General features: G+C 44.3%; 1 protein-coding gene across 3 annotated transcripts in view; it reads left to right on the top strand.

Moving 5' to 3' along the window:
* The window catches only part of adat1 (adenosine deaminase tRNA specific 1), a 46,665-nt gene extending 22,065 nt beyond the window's left edge, over window positions 1-24,600 (top strand). The window contains exons 8-11 of one of the 3 annotated variants that reach the window (XM_033035725.1): window positions 310-409; window positions 2,240-2,326; window positions 18,383-18,542; window positions 24,532-24,600. In XM_033035725.1, coding sequence (XP_032891616.1) covers window positions 310-409; window positions 2,240-2,326; window positions 18,383-18,515 — 320 coding nt within the window. In that variant the 3' untranslated portion in view covers window positions 18,516-18,542; window positions 24,532-24,600. Of the gene's footprint in view, window positions 1-309; window positions 410-2,239; window positions 2,327-3,786; window positions 4,717-18,382; window positions 18,969-24,531 lie in introns of those variants that run through there. The other 2 variants (XM_033035724.1, XM_033035726.1) reach the window with 2 other exon arrangements.
* Window positions 24,601-26,545: the final 1,945 nt, after the last annotated feature.

The raw sequence follows: 26,545 nt of genomic DNA, 5'->3' as shown, positions 1-26,545 counted from the left end.
GTCCCTAGTGTGTAGGAAGTGGAATAACATAGAACTAGTGTAAATGGGTGATCGATGGTCGCCGTGGTCTCGGTGGGCCAAAGGGCCAGTTTCCATGCTGTATCTCTAAACTACATTAAAAAACTAGTCATTAAACTGCAACTTTCTTTTGGAAAATGCAAGAATTTTGTTTTATGTTTAAGTCAAGCCAACTTGCTCTGCATGGTTCAACATCTGAAAACAATTTTCCTACATCCTTTCATTCAATTCACTCTCTATAATGGTCATCACATAAATCAGACATAATTTAAAAACATATATATTTTACAGCGTTAAGTTGGAGTGCTGTACCAGACCAACCACTAGATGTCACTGTAAATGGCTATAAACAAGGAGCCACAAAAAAGATACTGGAAACGCCCCAAGCGAGGTACAAATTACTATTTTTTAATTAGCTAACATAATGTCATTAATATGCAATGGCATTTCTTACTTTTCCTCACGCATATGTTCTGTACATTTAAATATATATTACCGAATAATAAGCTAATGGTATTTTGAGTGGTCGATAAGATGAGCAGACTGATAGGCAGACCAGATGAATGTAAGATGAAATTTAATACAGAAAAATGTGGTGTTGAATTTTGAGAAGGATAACAATATTGCTTATAACCCATCGAAAAAGATCCCATGAAACTGTTTGATAAGGAATTTGAACAGAAGTACATGCCAAGCCAAGGAAAATACTGGGCATAGACACAAAATGCTCTAATAACTCAGCGTGTCAGATAGCATCTCTGGAGAGAAAGAATGGGTGACGTTTCGCATCGAGACCCTTCTTCAGACTAGAGTCGGAAAAGTGAAAAGCATTATTTCTCTCCAGAGATGCTGCCTGAGTAACTCCAGCATTTTGTGTCTATCGTCGGTTTAAACCAGCATCTGCAGTTCCTTCCTGCACAAAATACTGGGATGTTGACTGAAAGCTTGAATGAAGACAGGATTTTAAGTACACCCTTTTTTAAGAGACATAAAAGATTGCAGATGCTGGAACCTGGAGCAAACTCGGATGGGGGGAGGGGGGGGGGGGGGTTAAACAGCCACCATGGAGATAGAGGGATAGTTAAAGTTTCAGGTTTACACCCTGCATTGGGATGAGTGTAGAGGAGAGCTAGCCATGAGCCTGCAGGTGATAGGTGGAAACAGTTGAGGAGGAGGATAATGGGCAGATGGAGTCAGCTAGGGGAAGGGGATAGGAGGTTTCGTGGTATAAATGTGTGGTGATGGGCAGATTGAACCAGGTTGGGGAAAGAAAGAAAAACTAAAGCAGCAGGAATGAGGTTTGGAAAGGTGGTTTGAGTGAATCTAGGTAGATCAGAAGGTAAGAGAGAGGAATGCAGGGTTCTTGAGATGAGAAAATTGAATGTTCATTCCATTTAGTTCCATTTAATCCTCTGAAACATGAGATACTGTTCTAGTTTGCATTTGGCTTTGCATCTGGCAGTGGAGAATGCCAAGGGGCATGAAATGGCATGCAACTGAGAGCACAGATACACGCCAAGTGTTTAGCTAGTCTACAGTTGGTACTGCATTCAGCACCAGTGATGTGGCTTCAAGCATGATACAGTATCGGGCTGTACAACTCTATAACATTATAACTCTATTGTATGATGGGCCATTTCAAGTACAGAAGCACCATATTCCAATTGCCGTTCAAGATTTGGATATGAACGATGCAGTCATATTTTGTTGCAGAGGCAACTGGCCTTGACTAATGCTCTGTCATCTGCTTCTGCTGCTTTCAATCCTACCTCTAGAGGGAGCTCTGAGAGAATGGATAACATGCAATAAATGGTCCGTTTCACCACACAGCCTGAATGTGTTCCAGAGCCCCACAGCAGTTCCTCATTCAGAGGCAGGTGGTGACTGCTGGTGTATCACGGGGATCAGTGCTTGGGCGCTTGCTTTTGATGATGTATATCAATAATTTTGATAAGGGAACCAAATGCAAAATGTATAAGTTTGCTGATAAGAAATTGGATGGGGATGTGGAATACGTGAGAGATGCAAACAGGTTTCAAGGTGATTTGGACCAGTTCAATGTGTGGTAAAATATAATACAAATGCATTGTAATACGAAATTATCCACATCAGAAGGCAGTTGATTAATCTGTAATTAGTGAATCTATTGGAAACCATTCTGTAGCATCTTTAAAGAAGTAAATGGTGTTACAATATAATAAACTTGATTCTTTATTTATAGGTGTAGAATTTGTAAGGCTGAGCTTTTCATGGTATTCCGAGAACTTCTCACTTTTCTTTCTGAACAGAACTACCCAGTTTCCCTTCGGTAGGTAATCATTTCAGTGGCAAAATATAGAACTATTCATAAAACCTATTCAAATGTAACTGAAATACAAGTAATTTAATATTTAAGTGTATTCAGTAGTGGACTGTTTAACAAAGGAATCCATGACATTAATTCAAGCTTACATTACAAAACAAAGATTTAAATACTGTAAAAGATTATGATGCAAGAATGTTACACCTGTTATGATATTACGTTCAATTCAAATTTTGAGAGCGCAGAATGCTTGTTTTACTTGTGTTAGCCAAAAGTACATGTACAAGTACATGAAAAATATAGCCCTGTAAAAATGAAATTCATGATTTCTCTCTGAAAGTAAGTTTAAATGTCTCAGTGTGTGTATGATTTTTCAACGTGTTGAGGTAAGTACAGAGAATTTACTGATGAAAATGTGTGTGTGAAGGGTACAAATTTGCATAACTTCTTTCCACCTTACCTCTTGCAAAGATGCAATTCCTCCATCTCTGCTACATCTGTTCCAAAGATGAGGTTTTCCATCCAAGGACATCCAAGATGTCCTCATTCTTTAGTGAACGTGGTTTCCCCCTTCTGTCATAGATGGATCCCCCACACACATCTCCTCTCGCTCCCTCACTTGCAGATGCATCAGGGACAGAGTTCCCCTCACCTTTCCCCCCCACCAGCCTCCGTATCCGACACATCATCCTCTATTTTTGCTACCTCCAATGTTCATCACATCTTCTCATCTCCACCTCATTCCATTGCCTGCAGAGACCACTCCCTCTGTAACTCCTTGGTTCACTTATCTCTTCCCACCAAACCACCCCCTTCCCAGGTACCTCCCCCCTGCAACCGCAGGATATGTGACACCTGCCCCTATACTTCCTCACTGAGCTCCATCCAGGAATACCAGCAGTCCTTCCAGGTAAGACAGAGGTTCACATGCACCTCCCCTAACCTCATCTACTGCATCCAGTGTTCCTGATGTGGGTTGCTCCTGTACATCGGCAAGACCAAGCATAGACCCGTTTCGCTGAGCTCTTGTGCTCAGCGAAACAGTTGCCAAGGCCAACTGGATCTCCCAGTTACTAACCACTTTAACTCCCCTTCCCATTCCCATCCTGATCTTTCTATCCTGGGACTCTTCCAGACCGAGGCCGCACACACAGATTAGAGGAACAACACCTCATATTTTGCTTGGGTAGCTTTCAAACCCAATGGTGTGAACATTGAATTCTCTAATTTTACTTAACTTCTGCAAACACCACCGTCCCCAACTCTACCCCCCCTCCCCTCCCCTCCCCTTTCCTGTCCCTCCCCTTCCTCCACTAAAAGTAAGAAGCTCGTTCCACCATTCGCAACCGTGTATCCCACTTGGTCTCACATCTGTCTCTAGCCAACAGGTAGCCTATCAGGGAACCACTTTGCCTGAGTTCACCAGTTGCCAACCCCGATTTGTCCTGTTTGCCCTTCACTTCCAGTTTTCTTGCCCGCTCTCCCAACTGCAATCAGTCTGAAGAAGGACACGACCCAAAAGGTCTCCTATCCTTTTACTCCAGTGATGCGCCTGCATTTTGTGCCTGTCCACAGTAGGATCATACAGAATGTCTCTCAGTGGACGATGAATACTTGCCAATTAGGGCATTGAAGAATATGGTGAAAAGGTGGAATGATTCCAATAATGCGCTGTCATAATTCATAAATAAAAAAGATGACTGTTCCGTTTCTGTTCCTAATCATTACATTTCCAGTCAATTCTGGAGATTCTTGTGGTAGGCTAAAGTTTCATATAATTGTTTCAGTCACAGTGAATATTTGGACTCATTTAGCTTGATTTCCATTGTCACAGTGCCTCACTGCTTAACGTGCAACAGTTGTCTAATTTTGCCTTTGGAACAATGGAAAAAAATGTGATCCCAACATTTTCCGAATGCAAACATAAATGATGCCAAATGGAAACACAGGAAACTGCAGATGTTGAGCAGAACATGAAGTGCTGGAGGAACTCAACGGGTCAGGCAGCATCTTGGGAGGGAATGGACAAATGCCAAATCAGTTTGCAATCCATTTTATTTTAACTGGATCTGAACTGTTAAAAAGTGCGTTTGTACTGCCAACAACTGCTTATTTCTTGGAATAGTTATATAATGTAAAAACTTTGTTTCGACAGTTTCTTGCAATATGACCGGGAGTAATTAAGTGATCAACCTTGTGTAAAGGCTTACGTTGAGTGAAAGTTAATTTTCAAAGAAAGGATAGATGTTAACTCTTTTTTAGTCATATGTGTGTCATTTGATATTGTAATCCAGAATGAAAGAAGGTCAGGAAAGTGTGATGTTTTTAAAAGTGTGCTAACGAGTTCAGAACATGCACGTCCTGATAGCGGAGTCAGGGGATATGGTGAGAAGGCAGGAACGGGGTACTGAATGTGGATGATCAGCCATGATCACAGTGAATGGCGGTGCTGGCTCGAAGGGCCGAATGGCCTACTCCTGCACCTATTGTCTATTGTCCCTGATAGAGTGAACGTCAAGGCAGATTGGATGACGAGGAAAATTGAGGCTTTGGTCAGGAGTAAGAAGGAGGCATGGGACTGGTATAGGCAGCTTGGGTCAAGTGTATCCCTGAAAGAGGTAGGGGAACTAATGAGCAAGCTAAAAAAGGAAATCAGAAGGGCAAAAAGGGGACAGGAGATGCCACTGCCAGATAGCATTGAGGATCATCCCGTACATAAAGGGAAAAATGGTAACGAGAGAAAGAGTGGGACCCCTCAGGAATCAAAGCATTCAACTGCGTGGAGCCACAGGAGATGGGCAAGGTCGTCAACAAATATTTCTCCTCTGTTTTTACCGTGGAGAAATACTGGAAGACTGAGGAACTTGGGGCAGTCACTGGAAGTGTCTTGAGAGCAGTCAGTATTAAGGTCGAGGACATTAGGAAGCTAGAGATGAAATTGCAGGAGCGCTGGCTGAGGTTTTGAGTCATCACTAAATACAGGCACGGAAGACTGGAGGCTGTTGCTGTGCCTCTATTCAAGATGGGCTGCAGGGAAAAGGCTGGGGACTACAGTCCAGTGAGCTGAACATCTGTGGCCAGAAAGTTACTAGAGAGTACTTTTTGACATGGACGAGACCAAGCGCAGGCTCGGTGATCGTTTTGCTGAACACCTCCACTCAGTCCAAACTTAACATACCTGATCACCCGGTTGCTCAGCACTTCAACTCCCCCTCCCATTCCCAATCTGACCTTTCTGTCCTGGGCCTCCTCCATTGTCAGAGTGAGGCCCAGTGCAAATTGGAGGAACAGCACCTCATATTTCGCTTGGGTAGTTTACACCCCATCGGTATGAACATTGCCTTCTCTAACTTCGGATAGCCCTTGCTTTCTCTCTCCATCCCCTCCCCCTTCCCAGTTCTCCCACTTGTCTTACTGTCTCCGACTACATTCTATCATTGTCCCGCCCCCTCCCCTGACATCAGTCTGAAGAAGGGTCGTGACCCGAAACATCACCCATTCCTTCTCTCCAGAGATGCTGCCTGACCCACCGAGTTACTCCAGCATTTTGTGTATACCTTCGATTTAAACCAGCATCTGCAGTTCTTTCCTATATGGATTTAGGTGGACAAAAGCTGATTTAGGATAGTGTGATGTATGAAATAGAATTTGATGTCTTGCGCAAGGGTGTGCATGAGCAGGAGAGACTCAAGGTGGCGTTCATGATAAAGAATCTTGTTAGTTTACTCCCGTGTCTGAGTATTATTTAAAGTCAGTTCCAAGCAACAAATACACAACAATTGGCGACTAGGATCAAAGAACACAGAAGGAAAGAAGGAGTACTGCCAAGAGAAAAGAAAAAAGTTTAAAAAAAGAGTTTGTATTTGACGACCAAGCAAAAAGATTTGGCGCCAAATGGTATTTGAATTGGCGCCAAAGAAAAGAAAGGTCGGAACGGGGCGCAAGGAAGCCAGAGCGCAAGGAAAACAAGTGGGGCAGTAAGTGTCACCGAAGAGCGCAGCTGGAAGCTAGAAGCATAACCAGCAGGACAGCGACGGTGTCAACTTACATGGAACGCTCTCCAGGGCTGTGCAGCCCACGGCCAGGCCCAGCAGCCGTCACCGACGTCGGGTGAGTCTCCAGCCCGGCCACACGAGACGGCCGTGAGCAGAGTCAGCCTGGCTGTGGGCGGAGCCAGCCCGGCCGTGAGAGAAAGCCCGGCCGCGCGAGAGAAGCGGACCCGGTCGAGAGAGAAGTGGACTCAGCCACGGAAAGGGGCCAGCCCGACCGCGAGAAAAGCGAGACACAGCCAGCCCCCGCCAGCGAGACACAGTCAGCCCGGCAGCAACAGGCAAAGCAGCAAAAGCCAACAAAAGCCAGCAACAGCCCGGTAAAGACAGCCTGAGAGGTCGCTGAGGCACCGGAGTCCAGAGACAGTCGGAACGGTGAATTTCTCACAGTCAAAGCTGGACTGTATGAATTTAATGTATGGGTCACTGTATCAATGATTTAGTTACATCTGTGTGCATGTGCCCCTGACAGGACAATGAAATTCTGTCAGGGACACATGACAATAAACTCTCTTGGGGGTCTTGACTTGACTATTACTAATTCTTATAATAGATTTATACTAATAACCCAACATTTCATGTTAATAGCAAACTAGAACATTTTAAACCATATACCTACTATGCGCACAGATTTAATTAAATCATTGATACAGTGACCCATACATTAAATTCATAAAGTCTCTGGACAGTGGGCTGGATAACTTCTTAGTGTGTAAAAGGATTAAGTCCAGGGCAGAGAACACAGTGAGAGAACAGAACATAGTGCACCTGAATAGCAACAGGGGAGCATGGCTACTTTAATTGTAAGAAACGTGCCCCAGTTAGATTCGGGGTATAATTTTGAGAAATGGACAGGTCTTGGAGGCTTGGTTCATTTTAAATGATATCACTGCAGAGGAGAAGAAGAGAGATTGGTTCATTGTAGCCTTTGGAAGCAAGGGTTATTCCACGTTGCTGCACGAACGAGGAATGTAAGGTGGCATTAATTGCTCATTTCTCGCCAAAACCACCAAGGGCATCCAGAGACAAGGAGCTTGAACTAAAGAAGGCAGGGAGCCCCTGAAAGGCATCCAGAGACAAGATTCACAAATCCAAAATGTGCTGGAGATGTGGAGGCAGCCATGAGCCGGCGATGTGTAAAGGCAGAGATAGTAGGTGTTTCAGGTGTTCTGGAACGGGTCACACCAAAAGCCAGTGTGATGCTGTTAGAGCTTACCAACAGCAGTACAATGCACATGTACTAGACAAAAGTCAAATGCAAAGGGACAGAAGTCAAAGGCAAAGGGACATTGCCATCCAGAGGGCAACCCTAACTATTCAAGCTGCCTTCAGGGGTATGAAGGTTCGGAGAGAGATCCGGGACAAACAGAAGGCAGCAACGGTAATACAAGCAGCATTTAGAATGCACAGAGTATACCGTCCGTACAGGGCAATGAAATTGGCAGCTATAATAGTACAAACCCATTAAAGAGCACACCTTCAAATGAAAACTGAACGCAAAAATTACGTGAAGGTACGCAGCAGCATTGTGCTGCTTCAGGCTGCCTACCGAGGAATGCTTGTTCGAAAGCAATTGCAGTGCATGCACAAATCTGCCAAGGTCATACAGACTTATTATCAAATGCATAAACAGCGCCAGTATTTCAAGAAACTACGCTGGTCCGCCACTGCTGTACAACAACGATACCGGGCTTGCCAGATAAGAGATGCCCATGTGAGACATTATAATAGTTTGAGAAAAGCAGTGGTTTGTATTCAGGCCTTCTACCGCAGAGTCAAAGCCAGAGAATTGGTTGAGAAAATCAAGGCGGCACGCCATATTAAGTCATTCTTAATGATGTGCATTACAAGAAAACATTTCTTGATTCAAAAGGCAGCTATAGTCACTCTGCAAACTTCATTCCGTGGGTACCGATCAAGGGTACGCTACAGAGGTATGCGACAAGCAGTCATTTCGATCCAGAAATGGTACAAAGCATGCGAAATAGGGCATTCCCAGTTTGTGCAATATCAGTAAATGAGGTATGCAACATTACCATTCAGGCTGCCAACAAGTGTATGGTGGTTAGGCAGTGGGTTAAGCAAAAGAGGGCTGCTGTAAAAGTTCAGTCAGTACTCCGTATGAGTTCATATAAGAAAGACTTCCTCAAACTGAAACATACAGCAATTGTAGTGCAGTCTTACTACCTTGCATATGAAGCAAGAAAACTATACAGAGCACAAATCAAAGACACTGTTGTATTGCAAAGACAATATAGATCCTACTACTTGCTGAAGAACCAGAAATGTGACTTAAGAAGACAACTAGATGAACAACAGAAAAGGCTTAAACAATACAAAGAACAGTTAAATAGATGTGTGACAATGAGTAAAAAGCTGCTAATAGAAAAGTCTAAACAAGAGAGGCTTGTCGATCGAGACAAAAGTATGCAGGAACGATTGCGACTTGGACACTTCACTACAGTCCGGCATGGAGCCTCCTTCACTGAGCACTGAACAACAAGAGCAGATAAATACGCAGCGCGAGGAAATTGAGCGACAGAGGAAGCTGCTAGCAAAACGAAAACCTGCAGTCATGTATCAGATGCCACCTACAAAATAATGAACAGAAACAGAGGAAAACAAAGCGAATATACGAAGCAGAAAATAAAACGTTAACTTTAGCAGAATGTCATGAACAGGAAGAAATCTTCAAACTAAGATTAGAATATTTTTAAAAAAAAGGAAGAGGCAGAGATATAGGCAGAGCTAGAACGATTAGAAAGAGTTTGCAATTTACACATTGTAGTGCCATAAGGGAACGGAAAATGGTAACACATAAAGCAAGGTGTAATGTATTTGGTTTAAGGAAAATGGGTGGAATGGAAAAATTATAAGTTCTAATTTAGATATGATTATTACAGTAATGAGGATGTATGTTAGATTACTTTAATAATACAATTTTGCAACAGTGTATAAATCAATTATACTTTAGGTAAAGAGCATATACCGTGAAGGTGAAATTAAGTTACCTGCCACCAAGTTGAAAGGGGAGGAGTGTGATGTATGAAATAGAAATGGTGTTACCTGCCTCAGAGTTAAAGGGGGAGGAGTGTGATGTATGAAATAGAATTAACATATTTGATGTCTTGCGCAAGGGTACGCATGTGCAGGAGAGACTCAAGGTGGCGTTCAGAATAAAGAAGCTTGTTAGTTTACTCCCGTGTCCGAGTATTATTTAAAGTCAGTTCCAAGCAACAAATACACAACAGATAGTCAGCATGGTTTTCGTGGGAGAATGTGTCTCACAAATCTGATGGCATTTTTTGATGACGTGACCAAAAAGATCGATGAAGGTGTAGACGTATATAAGAATTTCAGCAAGACATTCAACAAAGTTCCACTTGGTAGGCTGCTCCGGAACCATTGAGTCCCACTGTCACAAGTGTAAAAGGGATTTATTAAAGCTTAAAATGTGAATAACTCTTAAAATATAACACCAATTTAAACATTTCAGATGAGATTTATTAGTCTAATTCTTTCTTGTTGCATCTCTTGTTGCGTTCTGCAGCCGGGGGTGGGGCACGGTTTCAGGCAGAGGCTGTCGAGGGCCGGTGGGGGAAGCGTCCTGTAGCGGGGGACAGGGACGGCTTCAGGCAGGGGCCGGCGGGAGCATTCTGTCGCCGGGGGATGGGGACGGCTTCAGGCAGGGGGGGTGAAGCGTCCTGTAGCCGGGGAGGGGGATGGCTTCATGCGGGGGCCCGGTGGGGGAAGGGGGTGTGTCCTGCAGCCGGGGGAGGGGGACGGCTTCAGGCGGGGGCCGGCGGGAGCGTTCTTTAGCCGGGGAGGGGGACGGCTTCATGCGGGGCCCGGTGGGGGGAAGCGTTCTGCAGCTGTGGGAGGGGGAGGGCTTCAGGCGGGGGCCGGTGGGGGGGGGATGCGTCCTGCAGCTGGGGACGGGGAAAGCTTCAGGTGGGGGCCGGCGGGAGCATTCTGTAGCCGGGGGATGGGGAAGTCTTCAGGCGCCCCACAGCTGCGGGACGGGGAGGGGGACCGCTTCAGGCGGTGTCTGTCGGGGGCTGGTGGGGGGGAGCGCTGCCGTGGCCTACCCCTGCCGCTGCTTACCCCTGCCGCTGCCGCTCCCCACCGGCTTCAGGTAGGGGCCAGCGGGAGCGTCCTGTAGCCGGGGACTAGGACAGCTTCAGCTGGGGGGAAGCACCCTGTAACCGGGGGAGAGGCTAGTACGGACATTGTGGGACGACTTGACTTTTCTTGGGCTAGTATGTGTGTTGTGGGCCGAATAGACTGCAGCTGGGGATAGGGACGACTTCAGGTGGGAGGGGCGGGGACGGCAGCTGGGGTTGGGGATGGCTTCGGACGGGAGCTGGGACGACTTCAGGCGGGGGGGGGGGGGCTTCAGACGGGACCTGTCGGGAGCCGGTGCTGAGGGGAGCTCTGCCGTGGCCTACCGCTGCCGTGGCCTACCGCTGCCATTGGTTACTGCTGCCTACCGGTGGGGAGCATCCTGCAGTTTGGGACGGGGATGGCTCCCGGCCCCGCCTCATGCAGCGGCTCCCAGCCCCTGCACTGGCCGCACTCAGTGGCTCCAGGCCTTGGCTCCGGCCACACTCTGCAGCCTCCGGCCCCGGCCGCATTCAGCGGCTCGTGGTTCCTGACCCCCGACCTCACTCAGCGGCTCCCGGCCCCGGCTCTGCCCGCGCTCAACGGCTCCCGGCCCCGGCCGCATTCAGCGGCTCGTGGTTCCTGACCCCCGACCTCACTCAGCGGCTCCCGGCCCCGGCCTCACTCAGCGGCTCCCGGCTCCGGCCGCACTCAGCTGTCCCCGGCTCCGGCTCATCGTCGTGGACGCAGATGCTACGCCCACTCGCTCTCCACACTCTGTTCACTCTGCTTCAGCTTTATTCTCCTCGCCACCGGTGATTGACAGCGGGTGCCGGAAGGGGTGCTGCCTTCCTGGCGAATGACAGGAGGGAAGCCAAACAGCTGACAGAAGAGGAGACCAATCTGCGCAGGCACGGTTTTTACGGTTTTTAAACCTTAATAACTTTTGTAATATTCCACTGATCTGAACAAAACTTGGTGCACTTGCAGCACAGGAGAATGGCATGGCATGGCATGGCATGGCATGGCATGGATGGATGGATGGATGGATGGATGGATGGATGGATGGATGGATGGATGGATGGATGGATGGATGGATGGATGGATGGATGGATGGATGGAATCTTGATTGGTTGGGCAGGTGAGCTGAGGAATGGTTGATAGAATTTAATACTGAGAAATATTAGGTGTTGCATTTTGGGAAGATTAACATGAGCAGGAACTACACAGTGAATGGTTAGACTTTGGGGAGTGTTGTCGAGCAGAGGGATTGAGGAGTGCAGGTACATAGTTTGTTGGAAGTGGCATCAATGTAGATGGGGTGGTCAAAAAGGTTTTTGGCACATTGGCCATCAGTCCAAGTATTGAGAATCGAAGTTGAGAGGTCATGTTGCAGTTCTATAAGACGTTTGGAGTATTGTGTTCAGTTCTGGACACCATGTTATAGGAAGGATGTGGTCAAGCTGGAAAGGGTGCAGAGAAGATTTACAAGGATGTTGCCAGAACTAGTGGGAGAGGGTGAGCAGGCTAGGACTTTATTCTTTGGAGCACAGTAGGAGAAGGGGTGATCGTATAGAGGTGTACAAAATCATGAGAGGATTAGATTGGGTAGACACACAAAGTCTCTTGCCAAGAATAGGGGAAATGGAGAGCCAGAGGACATAGGTTTAAGGTGAAGGGGGAAAGATTTAATGGGAATCTAAGGGGTATGTTTTTCACATAAAGGGTGGTGGGTGTATCGAATGAGTTGCTGGAGGAGGTAGTTGAGGTGGATACCATCGCAACGTTTAAGAAACATATGGACAGGTATATGGATAGGAAAGGTTTAGAGGGATATGGGCCAAACGCAGGCAGGTGCGACTAGTGTAGATAGGACATATTGGTCGCCGTGAACAAGTTGGGCCAAAGGGCCTGTTTTCACACTGTAACTCTACGACTTGGATAGGTTAATATCTAATATTGTCAGTACATTAGTGGACTATTTAACGATGATCACCTAACAGGCAAGCCTATCAGGTACCAAACATGTGCAGAACATATTTTATCCCCAAACATTTATGTTATTATGTTAATTGTCAATGTTACATTGTCATTTTATTTTGAGAAATTAGTTCATGATGGGACAAAAGACAATTATCCTTTTTCCACCAACTCCGAAATTGCTTTATTACAGGATTTAAACTTTTTGACAAAGGAGTTTATCAATAACTAACTAAAACTAAACACCACAACCGCAAGAAATGCAACACCTGTCTCTTCACCTCCCCCCTCGACTCCATTCAAGGACCCAAGCAGTCGTTCCAGGTGCGACAAAGGTTCACCTGTATCTCCTCCAACCTCATCTACTGCATCCGCTGCTCTAGATGTCAGCTGATTTACATCGGGGAGACTAAGCGTAGGTTGGGCGATCGTTTCGCCGAACACCTCCGCTCAGTCCGCAATAACCTACCTGAACTCCCGGTGGCTCAGCACTTCAACTCCCCCTCCCATTCCCAATCCGACCTCTCTGTCCTGGGTCTCCTCCATTGCCAGAGTGAGCAACAGCGAAAATTGGAGGAACAGCACCTCATATTCCGTCTGGGGACCTTGCGTCCGGATGGCATTAACATTGAATTCTCCCAATTTTGCTAGCCCTTGCTGTCTCCTCCCCTTCCTTAACCCTCCAGCTGTCTCCTCCCACCCTCCCATCCGCCCGCCCTCGGGCTCCTCCTCCTCTTCCCCTTTTCCTTCCTTCTCCCCCCATCAGTCTGAAGAAGGGTTTCGGCCCGAAACGTCGCCTATTTCCTTCGCTCCATAGATGCTGCGGCACCCGCTGAGTTTCCCCAGCAATTTTGTGTACCTACCACTTTAGACTTGCAGGTTTGTGGTGGCCATCAAATTCTTATCAAAATACTTCCTCTTGGCCTATTTACTTTGATGTATTCGTTACTGAGTGTACAATCTAGATGAAGACATCTTTCCAGATCTTATTTGCTGTTCCATCCAAAGCCAGGATTCTTTTATCACATGTGTGTCGATGCTCTAAGAGGAAAAGTGAACATTTTCTCATTGCAAATTGAAGCCCTATGATCTGACTCTTCCTGACCATTCCATACTTATTGCGCAGACACTCTTTCCTTGGTGTCTAATTCATCCTGAGCATCCCGTTGGAGCTATTAACATAAATCTCAATGTGACATCTGGTAAAACTGAACTCAATTGGTATCAATCATAATAAAGTCCACGATTTAAGATTCAGCTCCAGAGTATTGCTGCAAGGATTACTCAGGGTAATGATCTGTCTTCAGCCTTTTCATCAATGGTTTTCTTTCCATTATAAGGCCAGAAGTGGGAATGTTTGCTGATGCCTGCACCATGGTCAATTCTTTTCACAGTCCCACAAGAAATGAAACTGTTCAGATCAGATGCATCAAAACCTAGACAACGTCCAGTCATGGAATCATAAGTAACAAATGACATTTGTGCCACGCTTACCAAACCAGAGCCATCTTCAACTAAAGGGACTAAATCACCTCCCCATGTTATTCGGTGGCATTGGAGCGCTCCACTAATTTTGTGGGACCACTATTGACCAGAAATTCAGCTGAACCAGATGGATAAATACCATGACTTAAACAACATGTCTGACTATCGCACTATTATTATCTGATTTCCTAAAGTCTTTTCATGTTCAGCAAGACACACATCAGGGGTATGATAGAATATTGCTTGGAGGACTGCAACTCTTGACAGTACTTGAACAAGCCAGGACCATGCAGAATGACAAGTCTGCTTGACTGCACCCATTCTACCACCCAAAACATTCATCTGCTCACCGCTGGTACATCGATGTCTTCTCTGTGTGTCATCTACAAAATGACTAGTTATTGCCTAGGCTCCTCTGATCGAACCTTCCAAACCTGAGATCATTGCTGCCAAAATAAATGTTTAGGAAGAAACTGCAGAAGCTGGTTTAAACCGGAAATAGGCACCCCAAAAAGCTGGAGTAACTCAGTGGGACAGGAAGCATCTCTGGAGAGATGGAATGGGTGACGTTTCGGGTTGAGATCCTTCTTCAGACTCTCCAGCTTTTTGTGTCTATCTACTGCCAAAATAAATGTGGGCAGAAAGCACTTGGGAACAATATCACGCACGTGTTTCTCTCTAAATTGCATGCAATTCTGAAATGAAAATACATTACTGGATCGAAACTGGAAACTCGACCGAGGGTGGCACAGTGGTGCAGCGGTTAGAGTTGCTGCCTTACAGCGCTTGCAGCGCCGGAGACCCGTGTTTGATTCCGACTACGGGTGTTGTCTGTACGGAGTTTGTACGTTCTCCCCGTGACTGCGTGGGTTTCCTCACACACTCCAAAGACCTGCGGGTTTGTCGGTAAATTGGCTTGATAAATGTAAAAATTGTCCCCAGTGTGTGTAGGATAGTGTTAATGTGCGGGGATCGCTGGTCGGCGCGGACTCGGTGGGCCAAAGTGCTGTTTCTGTGCTGTATCCCTAGACTAAAACTAAACTAAAACTCCCTAATCAATGACGTTGTGTGGGCACCATCGTCAGAAAGACTGCAGTGTGTCAAGAAAATGACTTACTGCTATCTTCATGAGGGCAGATTTGGCTGAGCAGGGATACTGGTATTGCCCACAGTGCCCATTTTCTGTAAATAATTATAAAATAAATATCTTCAAGGTTTCTAAATATGCAAGGTTTACAGGAGTTGGGGGCTGGAACACTGCTGCTTTTACGACTGCGTGCTTTTAAATAAGAAAGCTTTATTCTCTGTTAGCGACTTTATTAAACAGCATTTTGAAGCTTTGAGGTAATGTGAGTCATATGATATTGCCTCACGGAATGTTATTGGTCATTGCGTGGTGGTATGTTTAAGCAGAGAAACAAATCTGTCTTTAATGGCTGTCTCATTGTATCTTTCACAGCTTTGCAGCTGTTTCAGTTTAAAAAGACAAGCTGTTTCATCCCAGACTACATCTAGTTTGCTGGTGTTCTGATAGTAATTGATGCGTTGACTCCAATAATTCAGATTGACCAACATCTTGTACATGTTTGCTTTATTTTTACACGGTGCTGAATTTAATTAAGAGTGCAATAAAAATGCGCAGGTCACCGCTTGGAGTACATCTACACACCAAAAATGTATATAGATTTAGAGCCTTGAAATAGATCTTACCCACAGCTGAGGATTTCAGCTCACTTTGTGACTATTAGATAGCAGATTTTGATTTTTAGAATAGGATGGAAAATGAGTTTCATTTTGACATTGATATATTGTAACCTCATCCATAAAGGAAATGGATGGTAAGATGGTAAGTAGTTTCATAATTAAGCTCTACGAGATTCACTCTCCTTTAAATCCTTTAAAGGCGATTTACCAAACGTATCGCAATTATATGGTGAACAATGTACTGGGATGTTTCAAGAATAACTTGAAGGTTGAAGTAGTTACTCTCCAGTTATCCCATGGTATCAGTCTGAAGAAGGGTCCCGATCCGAAACATCACCCATTCCTTCTCTCCAGCGATGCTGCCTCTCCCGCTGAGTTACCCCAGCATTTTGTGTCTACCTTCGATTTAAACCAGCATCTTCAGTTCTTTCCTACACATCCCATGGTATTTTTATGGGATGTAGCGGAAATGAAACTGAAACTGATATTGTGAATGAAACTAGGTGGCCATTATCTCAGTGATTCATGTCAAGAAGTGGGGGGTTTTCAGTGCCGCTGAGGATCACACCTACAGGAAGTGTGAGCAGCTGCAGCTGCATGACCTCAGGAATTTCCTGGGGCATGAGAGTGTCATAGATGGGAGCTACTGGAAAGCTACCGAAAGTTCTTAATGTACAGGCAGAAAATAAATGGGTGACCACCAGGAAAGTGGATGGGCAGATAGTGCAGGAATCCCCTGGGGCCATTCCCCTTGATAGCAGGTATGCTCCTATGAATAATGTTTTGGGGGATGACGAGTCAGGGGAGAGTGACGCAAAAGCTGGAGTAACTCAGTGGGTCATGCAGCATCTCTGGAGAAAAGGAATAGATAATGTTTCGGGTTGAGACGCTTCTTCAGACTGAAAGTCAGGGGAAAGGGGAACGAGAAATATACAGTGGCTTGCAAAAGTATTCATACCCCTTGAACTTTTCCACATTTTGTCACGTTACAACCACAAACGTAAATGTATTTTATTGGGATTTTATGTGTTAGACCAACACAAAGTGGCGCATAATTGTGAAGTGGAAGGAAAATGATACATGGTTTTCAAATTTTTTTACAAATAAAAAACTGAAAAGTGTGGCGTGCAAAAGTATTCAGTCCCCCTGAGTCAATAATTTGTAGAACCACCTTTCGCTGCAATTACAGCTGCAAGTCTTTTGGGGTATGTCTCTACCAGCTTTGCACATCTAGAGGCTGAAATTTTTGCCCATTCTTCTTTGCAAAATAGCTCAAACTCAGTCAGATTGGATGGAGAGCGTCTGTGAACAGCAATTTTCAAGTCTTGCCAGAGATTCTCAATTGGATTTAGGTCTGGACTTTGACTGGGCCATTCTAACACATGAATATGCTTTGATCTACACCATTCCATTGTAGCTCTGGCTGTATGTTTAGGGTCGTTGTCCTGCTGGAAGGTGAACCTCCGCCCCAGTCTCAAGTCTTTTGCAGACTCTAACAGGTTTTCTTCCAAGATTGCCCTGTATTTGGCTCCATCCATCTTCCCATCAACTCTGACCAGCTTCCCTGTCCCTGCTGAAGAAAAGCATCCCCACAGCATGATGCTGCACCACCAGTGGGGATGGTGTGTTCAGGGTGATGTGCAGTGTTAGTTTTGCATTTAGGCCAAAAACTTCAATTTTGGTCTCATCTGACCAGAGCACCTTCCTCCACATGTTTGCTGTGTCCCCCACATGGCTTGTGGCAAACTGCAAACGGGACTTCTTATGGCTTTTTTTCAACAATGGCTTTCTTCTTGCCACTCTTCCATAAAGGCCCGATTTGTGGAGTGCACGACTAATAGTTGTCCTGTGGACAGATTCTCCCACCTGAGCTGTGGATCTCTGCAGCTTCTCCAGAGTTACCATGGGCCTCTTGGCTGCTTCTCTGATCAATGCTCTCCTTGCCCGGCCTGCCAGTTTAGGTGGACGGCCATGTCTTGGTAGGTTTGCAGTTGTGCCATACTCTTTCCATTTTCGGATGATGGATTGAACAGTGCTCCGTGAGATGTTCAAAGCTTGGGATATTTTTTTATAACCTAACCCTGCTTTAAACTTCTCCACAACTTTATCCCTGACCTGTCTGGTGTGTTCCTTGGGCTTCATGATGCTGTTTGTTCACTAATGTTCTCTAACAAACCTCTGAGGCCTTCACAGAACAGTTGTATTTATACTGAGATTAGATTACACACAAGTGGACTCTATTTACTAATTAGGTGACTTCTGAAGGCAATTGGTTGCACTGGATTTTATTTAGGGGTATCAGAGTAAAGGGGGCTGAATACTTTTGCACGCCACACTTTTCAGTAATTTATTTGTAAAAGAATTTGAGAACCATGTATCATTTTCCTTCCACTTCAAAATTATGCGCCACTTTGTGTTGGTCTATCACATAAAATCCCAATAAAATACATTTACGTTTGTGGTTGTAACGTGACAAAATGTGGAAAAGTTCAAGGGGTATGAATACTTTTGCAAGCCACTGTAGATGGTGATATAGAGATATAGGACAAATAAATGAAAGATACGCAAACAAGTAACAAAGATCAAGGAAAGGTGGAGCCCACAATGGTCCACTGTGGGCTAGGTGATAATGAGTTTTACAGGCAATGAAACGCAACATGGAAAGTTTTTAATGCATCAGGTTCCTTGTTTTAGTACAATTCATATCAGCAATTGTTCTCTTATGCATTTTTTCTTTTTGCAGAAACCTTAAGCTAAAAACTTACTGGGAATTCAAGGAGGCTGCAACAAATTATCAGAAAGCATGGAGTGAAGTGCAGAAGCAAGCATTTGGAACCTGGATTAGAACCTCAAGGGACTTTCTGCAATTCCATTAGATAGGAAACATCAAAATAATGTGACAGGTAATTGAGATCTATGTTATGTGGATGCTCATAGCAGATATTTTCTTTAAGTTTAACTCTGAAAATTTGCAATGAATACAACATGGAAAAGCAATGTTTTCTAACCATTGGCGTTTAATTAAACTGATGATCGACTGTTTCTAGATTGAAATCAAAAGAGGAATTTGTGGTGTCAAACTCTGATAGTAATTTGCTAGATTTTGTTTTAAATTGTATTGTGAATATCTAATCATAGTATTCAGTAGTTTATAATATAGCAGTGATATGTTAGACATCTTTATAGATGTATATTTGATTTGTAGCATTAAAAAAATAATTATTTAGTGTATATAATTTTCAGTTTCTTTCTTTTTGTGCTAATGATCCGTACTTATCAGCTACCTCTTTCTTTAACTGCATCTTTTCAATAAACAAAGTATTCCTAAGTAAGTATGGCCTGTTGCTTTGTTCATTTTGCAAATTATAAACATAACTTTTTGAGAGGCATATTAATAGAAGTAAATTACTTGTAGCAATTATACTTCAAGAACACTTCCCATTCTTCCTAAGTAAATATTTTTGGGCTTCTGTATTTTATTTTGTTTTGTTTTCAACCCCATGAGTTTAGTTTAGCTTATTGTCACGAGCTTTTGTTGCGTCAGTCAGCAGAAATTCAATACATTATACTGTTACAAGGGAACAGGTTCAAGGATCTGACTAGTAGAACAGAAAAAAGGCTCACTCGTCCGTTTAGTTACAAATCAGTTTTATTGGCAAGAGAGAACAAAAACAATACTTGGCTTGCGCACGGTCTGGTTTACAGCAGCACACTGTGTAACCAACCGGATTTGATAAGGGAACTTGAGGTTAAGGAGCCATTAGGAGGGAGTGACCATAATATGGTAAGTTTTAATCTACAATTTGAGAAGGAGAAGGTTAAATCGGAGGTGTCAGTGTTACAGTTAAACAAAGGGGACCATGGAGCCATGAGGGAGAAGCTGGCCAAAGTTGACTGGAAAGATACTCTAGCAGGAATGACAGTGGAACAACAATGGCAGGTATTTCTGGGAATAATACAGAAAGTGCAGGATCAGTTCATTCCAATGAGGAAGAAAGATTCCAAGGTGAGTAAGGGGCGAGCGTGGCTGACAAGGGACGTCAGGGATAGTATAAAAATAAAAGAGAAGAAGTACAACGTAGCAAAGAAGAACGGGAAGAAAGAGGATTGGGTAATGTTTAAAGAGCAACTGAAGATAACTAAAAAGGCAATACGGGGAGAAAAGATAAGGTACGAAGGTAAGCTGGCCAAGAATATAAAGGAGGATAGTAAAAGATTCTTTAGGTATGTGAAGAGGAAAAAATTAGTTAACACCAAAGTTGGACCCTTGAAGACTGGAAAAAGGTGAATTTATTACAGGGAACAAGGAAATGGCAGATGAATGGAACAGGTACCTTGGATCTGTCTTCGCTAAGGAGGACACAAACAATCTTCCTGATGTACTAGTGGCCAGAGGATCTGGAGTGACAGGAACTGAAGGAAATCCACATTAGGCATGAAATGTTGTTGGGTAGAATGATGGGACTGAAGGCTGATAAATCCCCAGGGACTGATGGTCTGCATCCCAGGGTACTTAAGGAAGTGGCCCCAGAAATCGTGGATGCATTGGTGATCATTTTCCAATGTTCTACAGATTCAGGATCCGTTCCTGTGGATTGGAGGGTGGCTAATGTTATCCCACTTTTTAAGAAAGGCGGGAGAAAGAAAACAGGGAATTATAGACCAGTTAGCCTGACATCGGTGGTGGGGAATATGCTGGAGCCAATCATAAAAGGTGAAATAGTGGCACATTTGGATAACTGTAACAGGATCGGTCCGAGTCAGCATGGATTTACGAGTCAGCATGTTCCCGATGTTGGGGGAGTCCAGAACCAGAGGCCACAGTTTAAGAATAAGGGGTAAGCCATTTAGAATGGAGATGAGGAAACACAGAGAGTTGTGAGTCTGTGGGATTCTCTGCCTCAGAGGGTGCTGGAGGCCGGTTCTCTGGATACTTTCAAGAGAGAGCTAGATAGGGCTCTTAAAGATAGCGGAGTCAGGGGATATGGGGAGAAGGCAGGAACGGGGTACTGATTGGGGATGATCAGCCATGATCATATTGAATGGCGGTGCTGGCTCGATGGGCCGAATAGCCTACTCCTGCACCTATTGTCTATTGTCACACCTACCTCTCTCTGCCTCCGTCCGCGGTGCTGATCGCGACTCAGCCCATCGGTAAACCCCTCTTGTACATGAACTAACTTCTGGCTTCCTGGCACCTGCCTTTATACAGGTATGAAATCAGCTGTTGAAATAACCGCCGGTAAGTCTTGGCCAATAGCGCTGCTCTCAAATTCAAACTATAACCAATGGCAGGGGACTGCTTCCGAGCGAGCCCCCCCCCCCCTTTGGGAACAAAGCGCTATCAGCCGCAGACTGGTGCTTAAAGCAATACACACGCTGCAGACTTGGCACGTAAAGGTAATACACACTGTGCTGCTGGTTTGGTGCGCAAAGGTTTAAACAGCGCTGTCGGCTTAACGCGTGGGAATTTAAACAAAGAGCTACCGGCCACAGCGCTATGGGTCACAGACTGTTCAGGCAAAATTCTCGTATAACAGATACATGAATACATGATAGAATGTATTGCAAAGATGTAGGGAGAATAGTATTGGGATCATCAACTGCGTCTCCCCCATGAAAATATAGACTTGTCAGTCATTAAAAGGAAGCAGAAATCGTTTTGTAAAGAGCCTGTTCTTTTCTCAGATTATTCCAGTGCACTTTGCAATTGAGGGTTTAGTGCTCAGGATGTTTTCTCAAGAATGAGAATGCCATGGAATCAGTACTACTATATAGGGAGGTGGCACTGACTGTGCTGCTATACCTGGAACCTGGTGCAAAAGCTGCTCCCCCTATTGCAGTGTGGGAAATCTGGCGCATGTCACTAAAGGAAATTTCTTTGAGAAATTCTACTTTGCTGGCGGTCTTGCAGTATTGAATCATCCACAGCACATTGTGGAAATCTGCCTTTCACCATTGTATTGTGCTGGCTTGGATCAGTGATGTAGCTGTTCAGTGCTACAATGTGGGACACGGGTGCACTTGGCCAGCGCTGTGAATGGGATCTGTTATTGAAGATTAGCATCAGCCACTCCATTTGTTGACACCACCCAGACCTTGCCACTGTTGAGTAGATTATTCAACACATGCATAGAGAAGTTTCTAAGCAAGGGAAAGCTGTGCTTTCAAACAAAGCAGCTTGTTGTATCACATCTAACATGAGAGTACTGGCAGAATCTCGACACGTGGCGCAAGTGTCGCCAGCAATCTTGAAAGCCACATCTCAATATCGAGCAGCCTTAGCGGGTGCAACGTCAACAGGCAGTCTCTCCTTACCAAATCATCCATCCTTTACTGCAAGAGGACCAGTGCAGTTCAGGGAATTGCACCAGGATCCCAGCATGGTTCTCCACTGACAGGGGAAGAGGGTACATACCTAATGAGTGTCCAGATAGGAGGACTAAGTACCATAATGAATCAGCACTCGGTGAGGTAGCTCACCATCAGTGTAACATCCTCTCGAAATGTATTTCTGCTTTGTGGGAAAATATGTGAAGCAGATAGTGTAGATAAAAATAGGAGCTTTAGATTCCCGGGCCATTGGGACCAGCTCTAGGCAAGGTGGGACTGTTGTGATCAATGATCTACGTCACTTGGATGCTGAGGCTGGTTGATGTAAAAGTCTTCATTCACCAAGAGAAATAGACATTCTCTTAGAGACCCTCTTGGTAGAATCTCCAAACACAAAACATATCACATTTTCATATTCTCTAAACACCAAGACAACATTAAATGATTAACTACCATTTTAATGGCTGCAATTTCTACTTAGCTTTAACATTTTGAGTGGAGACAGGTAGCTTTGCATAATTACATATTTAAAGGGAGTATACTTTAGCTGCCAAGATACCTCTGAATATTAAAATCCATTTGCTGGGATAAAGTAATACACATGGATTACTCCAAAGTATGCATCATTTGTTACAGTGTTGAGGGATGATACCAAACAACAGAATATTAAATAACCAGATAAATGGCATTGGAGAAGAGGGCTATATCTTTAATGATTTGTTAATTAAACAGGCCAGTATATCTTTCCAGATCTTATCATGGAGGTTTCAGTGAGGGCCAATTTGCATCTGTTGCCCTGTTTGGAATGCCCCACATCCAGTGACTGGTTACAATAGCCCAAAAATGCCCTTGCAAGTTAACTTATGAACAGTTCGTTTTGCCATTTTCAAGATTGGTTTTTATTTTAATAAACATCCCCTTCTTCGGCCCCCTTCGGTCTTGTCTGACCATGAGTGTCTCCAGGGTGCTATTTCCTATATGGAGGACGCCAACATCCCCAATCTACCTAATTCTATAACTCCTGAATATTTCCCAATATTCCCCCCTCCCCCTGATTAGCTAATAGTCAAATCTAAAATGGAGTCGTTCTTCTACAAAAGCATGGTCTAGTAAAACAAAAGAATGGCTTGGTGCCAAGTCTGAATGACTTTGTAAATTATATGGAACACAATATGGAGGACATGTTGTCTTTTCAATAAAGACATTGAGATGGCAGCCTGCAGTAATAACATCTGCTTCTTTTCAACGCCATAAAGAAGCCAAGATTGAAAAAAATAGCTGACGCTCTAGAGATAAGTAATAACTTGTTATTGGATGAGCTTGATTTGGACCCAACTTTTCTTATATTCTGAAAGGCTACAGAATCTTTCAGTCATGCCATATTCAGACTTGGTAGGAGTGTTTTACTGATAAGGAAAATGTATCATTGTGCTAAGTCTTCTTTGCTCTGTGAGTGGGAGCCCGAGAAGCACTGAGCAAAGGTCTACAATGAGTTTGTGCTCATTGTAGATCTTTGCCACTCGCGTCTGACGAATCAATTAAAGATTGCTACGGTTTACCTTTAACAGTTTTTGGTGCTATCTGCTTTTTAAGAAACAAACGTTGTCACCCCCCAATGGCTCCTGGTCAGAGATCTGTCCAAGGAGGCCAAGCTTTAAGAAGGTTCTATGCAGGGCAGTAAAATACCCTTCACCAAGGACCCTCTCCCCATTTCTAGGCTACCATGTCCAATTAAATTCTTGCTTTGCTTCAGCACAACAGAACATAGTAGGCATTGACTACAAAACAGATCAGTGTGTCCATATACAATGATTACGATGAAATATTCTTCCAGGCATTTGATCACATCCCTTTCTTAGATACATTTATCTTCTCAATGATTTCAACCAATGTTTATTGGTGGTGACTTTGTCGTTGATGCACTCAGCACGCTGCCTCTTCCAATGCTGGCCCATTGCTGTATATATTGCCTCCCATCTTCATTAATCCCAGGAGCCACCAGTATTTACTGTGTGGGCAAGGAGCACTAGTTGAGTAAATTCATTTTGTTTCAGGTTCACAGGCAAAATGTCATGTTCTTCGCCATGACAGAAGATTGTCCTGTTCATAATAATCATGTCTCTCAGTCTCTCATCTATCTATAGGAGGGTGGTCTATATTTAAGGGTCCGTGAGGACCTCACGTCAAAGGCACCCTCTCTTTACAGGTCCTTTGACTAGCTGGCCCTATCTCTGAAAGGGCCCAGTTAATTTGGTGTTCACTCCCACCCAAGCTGGAATGACTGCCTTCCAACATTCTGCACACATTACTTCTCTCCTCTCCTCTTGGTCTGCCTGGTCTTCAAGTTCGTTCAAGTATCTTTGCTATAACCTTGATCCTTTTTTATCTATTTTCCCAACACTTTTGTAATCTGATCTATCCCATTAAACATTGAACTCCCAGAACCAAGCTTTATTACAAATACCAATATCGTTACACTTTTCGTGGTTTCATCATGGTTTTAAGACACACACTCTCCATGTCTTCAGCATTTGCCTTCCCGTTCTCTTTCATTCGTAGACTTGCTTCTATCAGGAGTGGTCAGATGTGAAGCAGGAGGCTGATGTTCATCATCTACAGTGCCCTCCATAATGTTTGGGACAAAGACCCATCATTTATTTATTTGCCTCTGTACTCCACAGGTTGAGATTTGTAAAAGAAAAAAAAAATCACATGTGGTTAGTGCACATTGTCAGATTTTATTAAAGGCAAATTTTATACATTTTGGTTTCACCATGTAGAAATTACAGCTGTGTTTATACATTGTTCCCCCATTTCAGGGCACCATAATATGGGCACTATAATGTATGGGACACATGGCTTCACAGGTGTTTGTAATTGCTCAGGTGTGTTTAATTGCCTCCTTAATGCAGGTATAAGAGAGCTCTCAGCACCTAGTCTTTCCACCAGTTTTTCCATCACCTTTGGAAACTTTTTATCAACATGAGGACCAAAGTTGTGCCAATGAAGCCATTGTGAGACTGAGAAACAAGAATAAAACTGTTAGAGACATCAGACAACCCTTAGGCTTACCAAAATCAACTGTTTGGTACAACATTAAGAAGAAAGAGAGCATTGGTGAGCTTACTAATCGCAATGGGACTGGCAGGCCAAGTAAGACCTCCACAGCTGAGGACAGAAGAACTCTCTCTATAAGAAAGAAAAATCCCCAAACACCTGTCTGACACGATCAGAAACACTCTTCATTGGTTAGCCACTAGGGGCGCTGCATTGATGGCAGCCTCTGCCTACAGTCTGTCTGTTTTTCAATCTTTTTTTTATTTTTAGTCTGTTTTAAAAGTGTGATTTGGAGGATTCTTTCGTTTTTCCATGTAGGGGAGGGAGGGAGGGTAAAGGGGAAACCGTTTCCCAGTCTCTTTCTGGCGAGGATGTGACTATTTTCCGAGTCGCATCCTCCCTCCCCCCCCCCCCCCCCCCCCCCCGCGTACCCTGAAATGGGGAGACTATGTATAATCATTGCTGTAATTTCTACATGATAAAACCAAAATGTATAAAAATGGCCTTTATTAAAATCTGACAATGTGCACTTTAACCACATGTGATTTTTTTCTATTACAAATCTCAAATTTTGGGCTACAGAGATAAATAAATAAATGATGGGTCTTTGTCCCAAACACTATGGAGGGCACTGAACTTCTCTGAAATTAGTTTGTTAATAGGTGGACTTGGTCCCTTGGTCTGCTTGTGTTGGCAGAAAAAAAGCGAGTCATAAAAAAAGCGAGTCATAACATTTAACCTGAGTCAGTGTTTCCACTGACTGACTCACCAGGTCTGCTCATAGACACAGATGTCATTTGTCAGTAGCACTACCTAGAGCCCTATCCACCTGAGAGAGGACCCGGCCGATTCAGGCAGCTCCCTTACCATAACCTGGTGCCCAGGGTACGGCACTTCTGGCTCGTTCTGATCAGCAAAGTGCTGCTGCTGTTTTCGCTCAGTCCTTCAACATTTTAAGCTGGTTAACAGGGTCTTTTACATACTGGGTAGCTACAACTGCTCCTGCCTCCTCATCAGTCCAGCTCCCATCTCGTTCCTCCTTCTCTTCTCTGTTTTTCCTTGTCTTGTGCCTCAACGTCTCCCTGTAATTTTTACTATGGTACTATAGTAATGGTAGCTTCTTTCGCTACACAACGCTTCTCCAGCAATTTCTGTAATCTCCTGTCTTCTGCTCCTCTTTTTGCACTCAAATCCTTCAATCTGCCTTTTTGGTATGCCTTTGGTTTAATCACTGGCATCTCTGCGAGCAACTTCACTGGCTCCAATAATTCTTGTTTGTGCCCAGCCCACACCCCTGGGAATTGGAGATAAAGCAGCCCATACACACCGTCCTGGCTCTAGTCCCTGATGACTGGGTCGGCTCCAGCTATGTTGGCTGTGTTGTGTACTTAATTGGTTGTGAGTGTTTGCTGTTCCTGACCTGGCCATGTTTTTTCCTTTAGCCCAGTCTATAAAAGTCTCTTGACTCCCGTAGTACGTACATCTACTCCCAAGATAGTACCCTCATTATTTGGAC

This window comes from Amblyraja radiata, chromosome 17 (genome assembly GCF_010909765.2).
Source record: "Amblyraja radiata isolate CabotCenter1 chromosome 17, sAmbRad1.1.pri, whole genome shotgun sequence".
Classification (NCBI taxonomy): domain Eukaryota; kingdom Metazoa; phylum Chordata; class Chondrichthyes; order Rajiformes; family Rajidae; genus Amblyraja; species Amblyraja radiata.
Note: the sequence above shows the minus strand (reverse complement) of the source record. Positions and strands in the feature narration are given on the sequence as shown.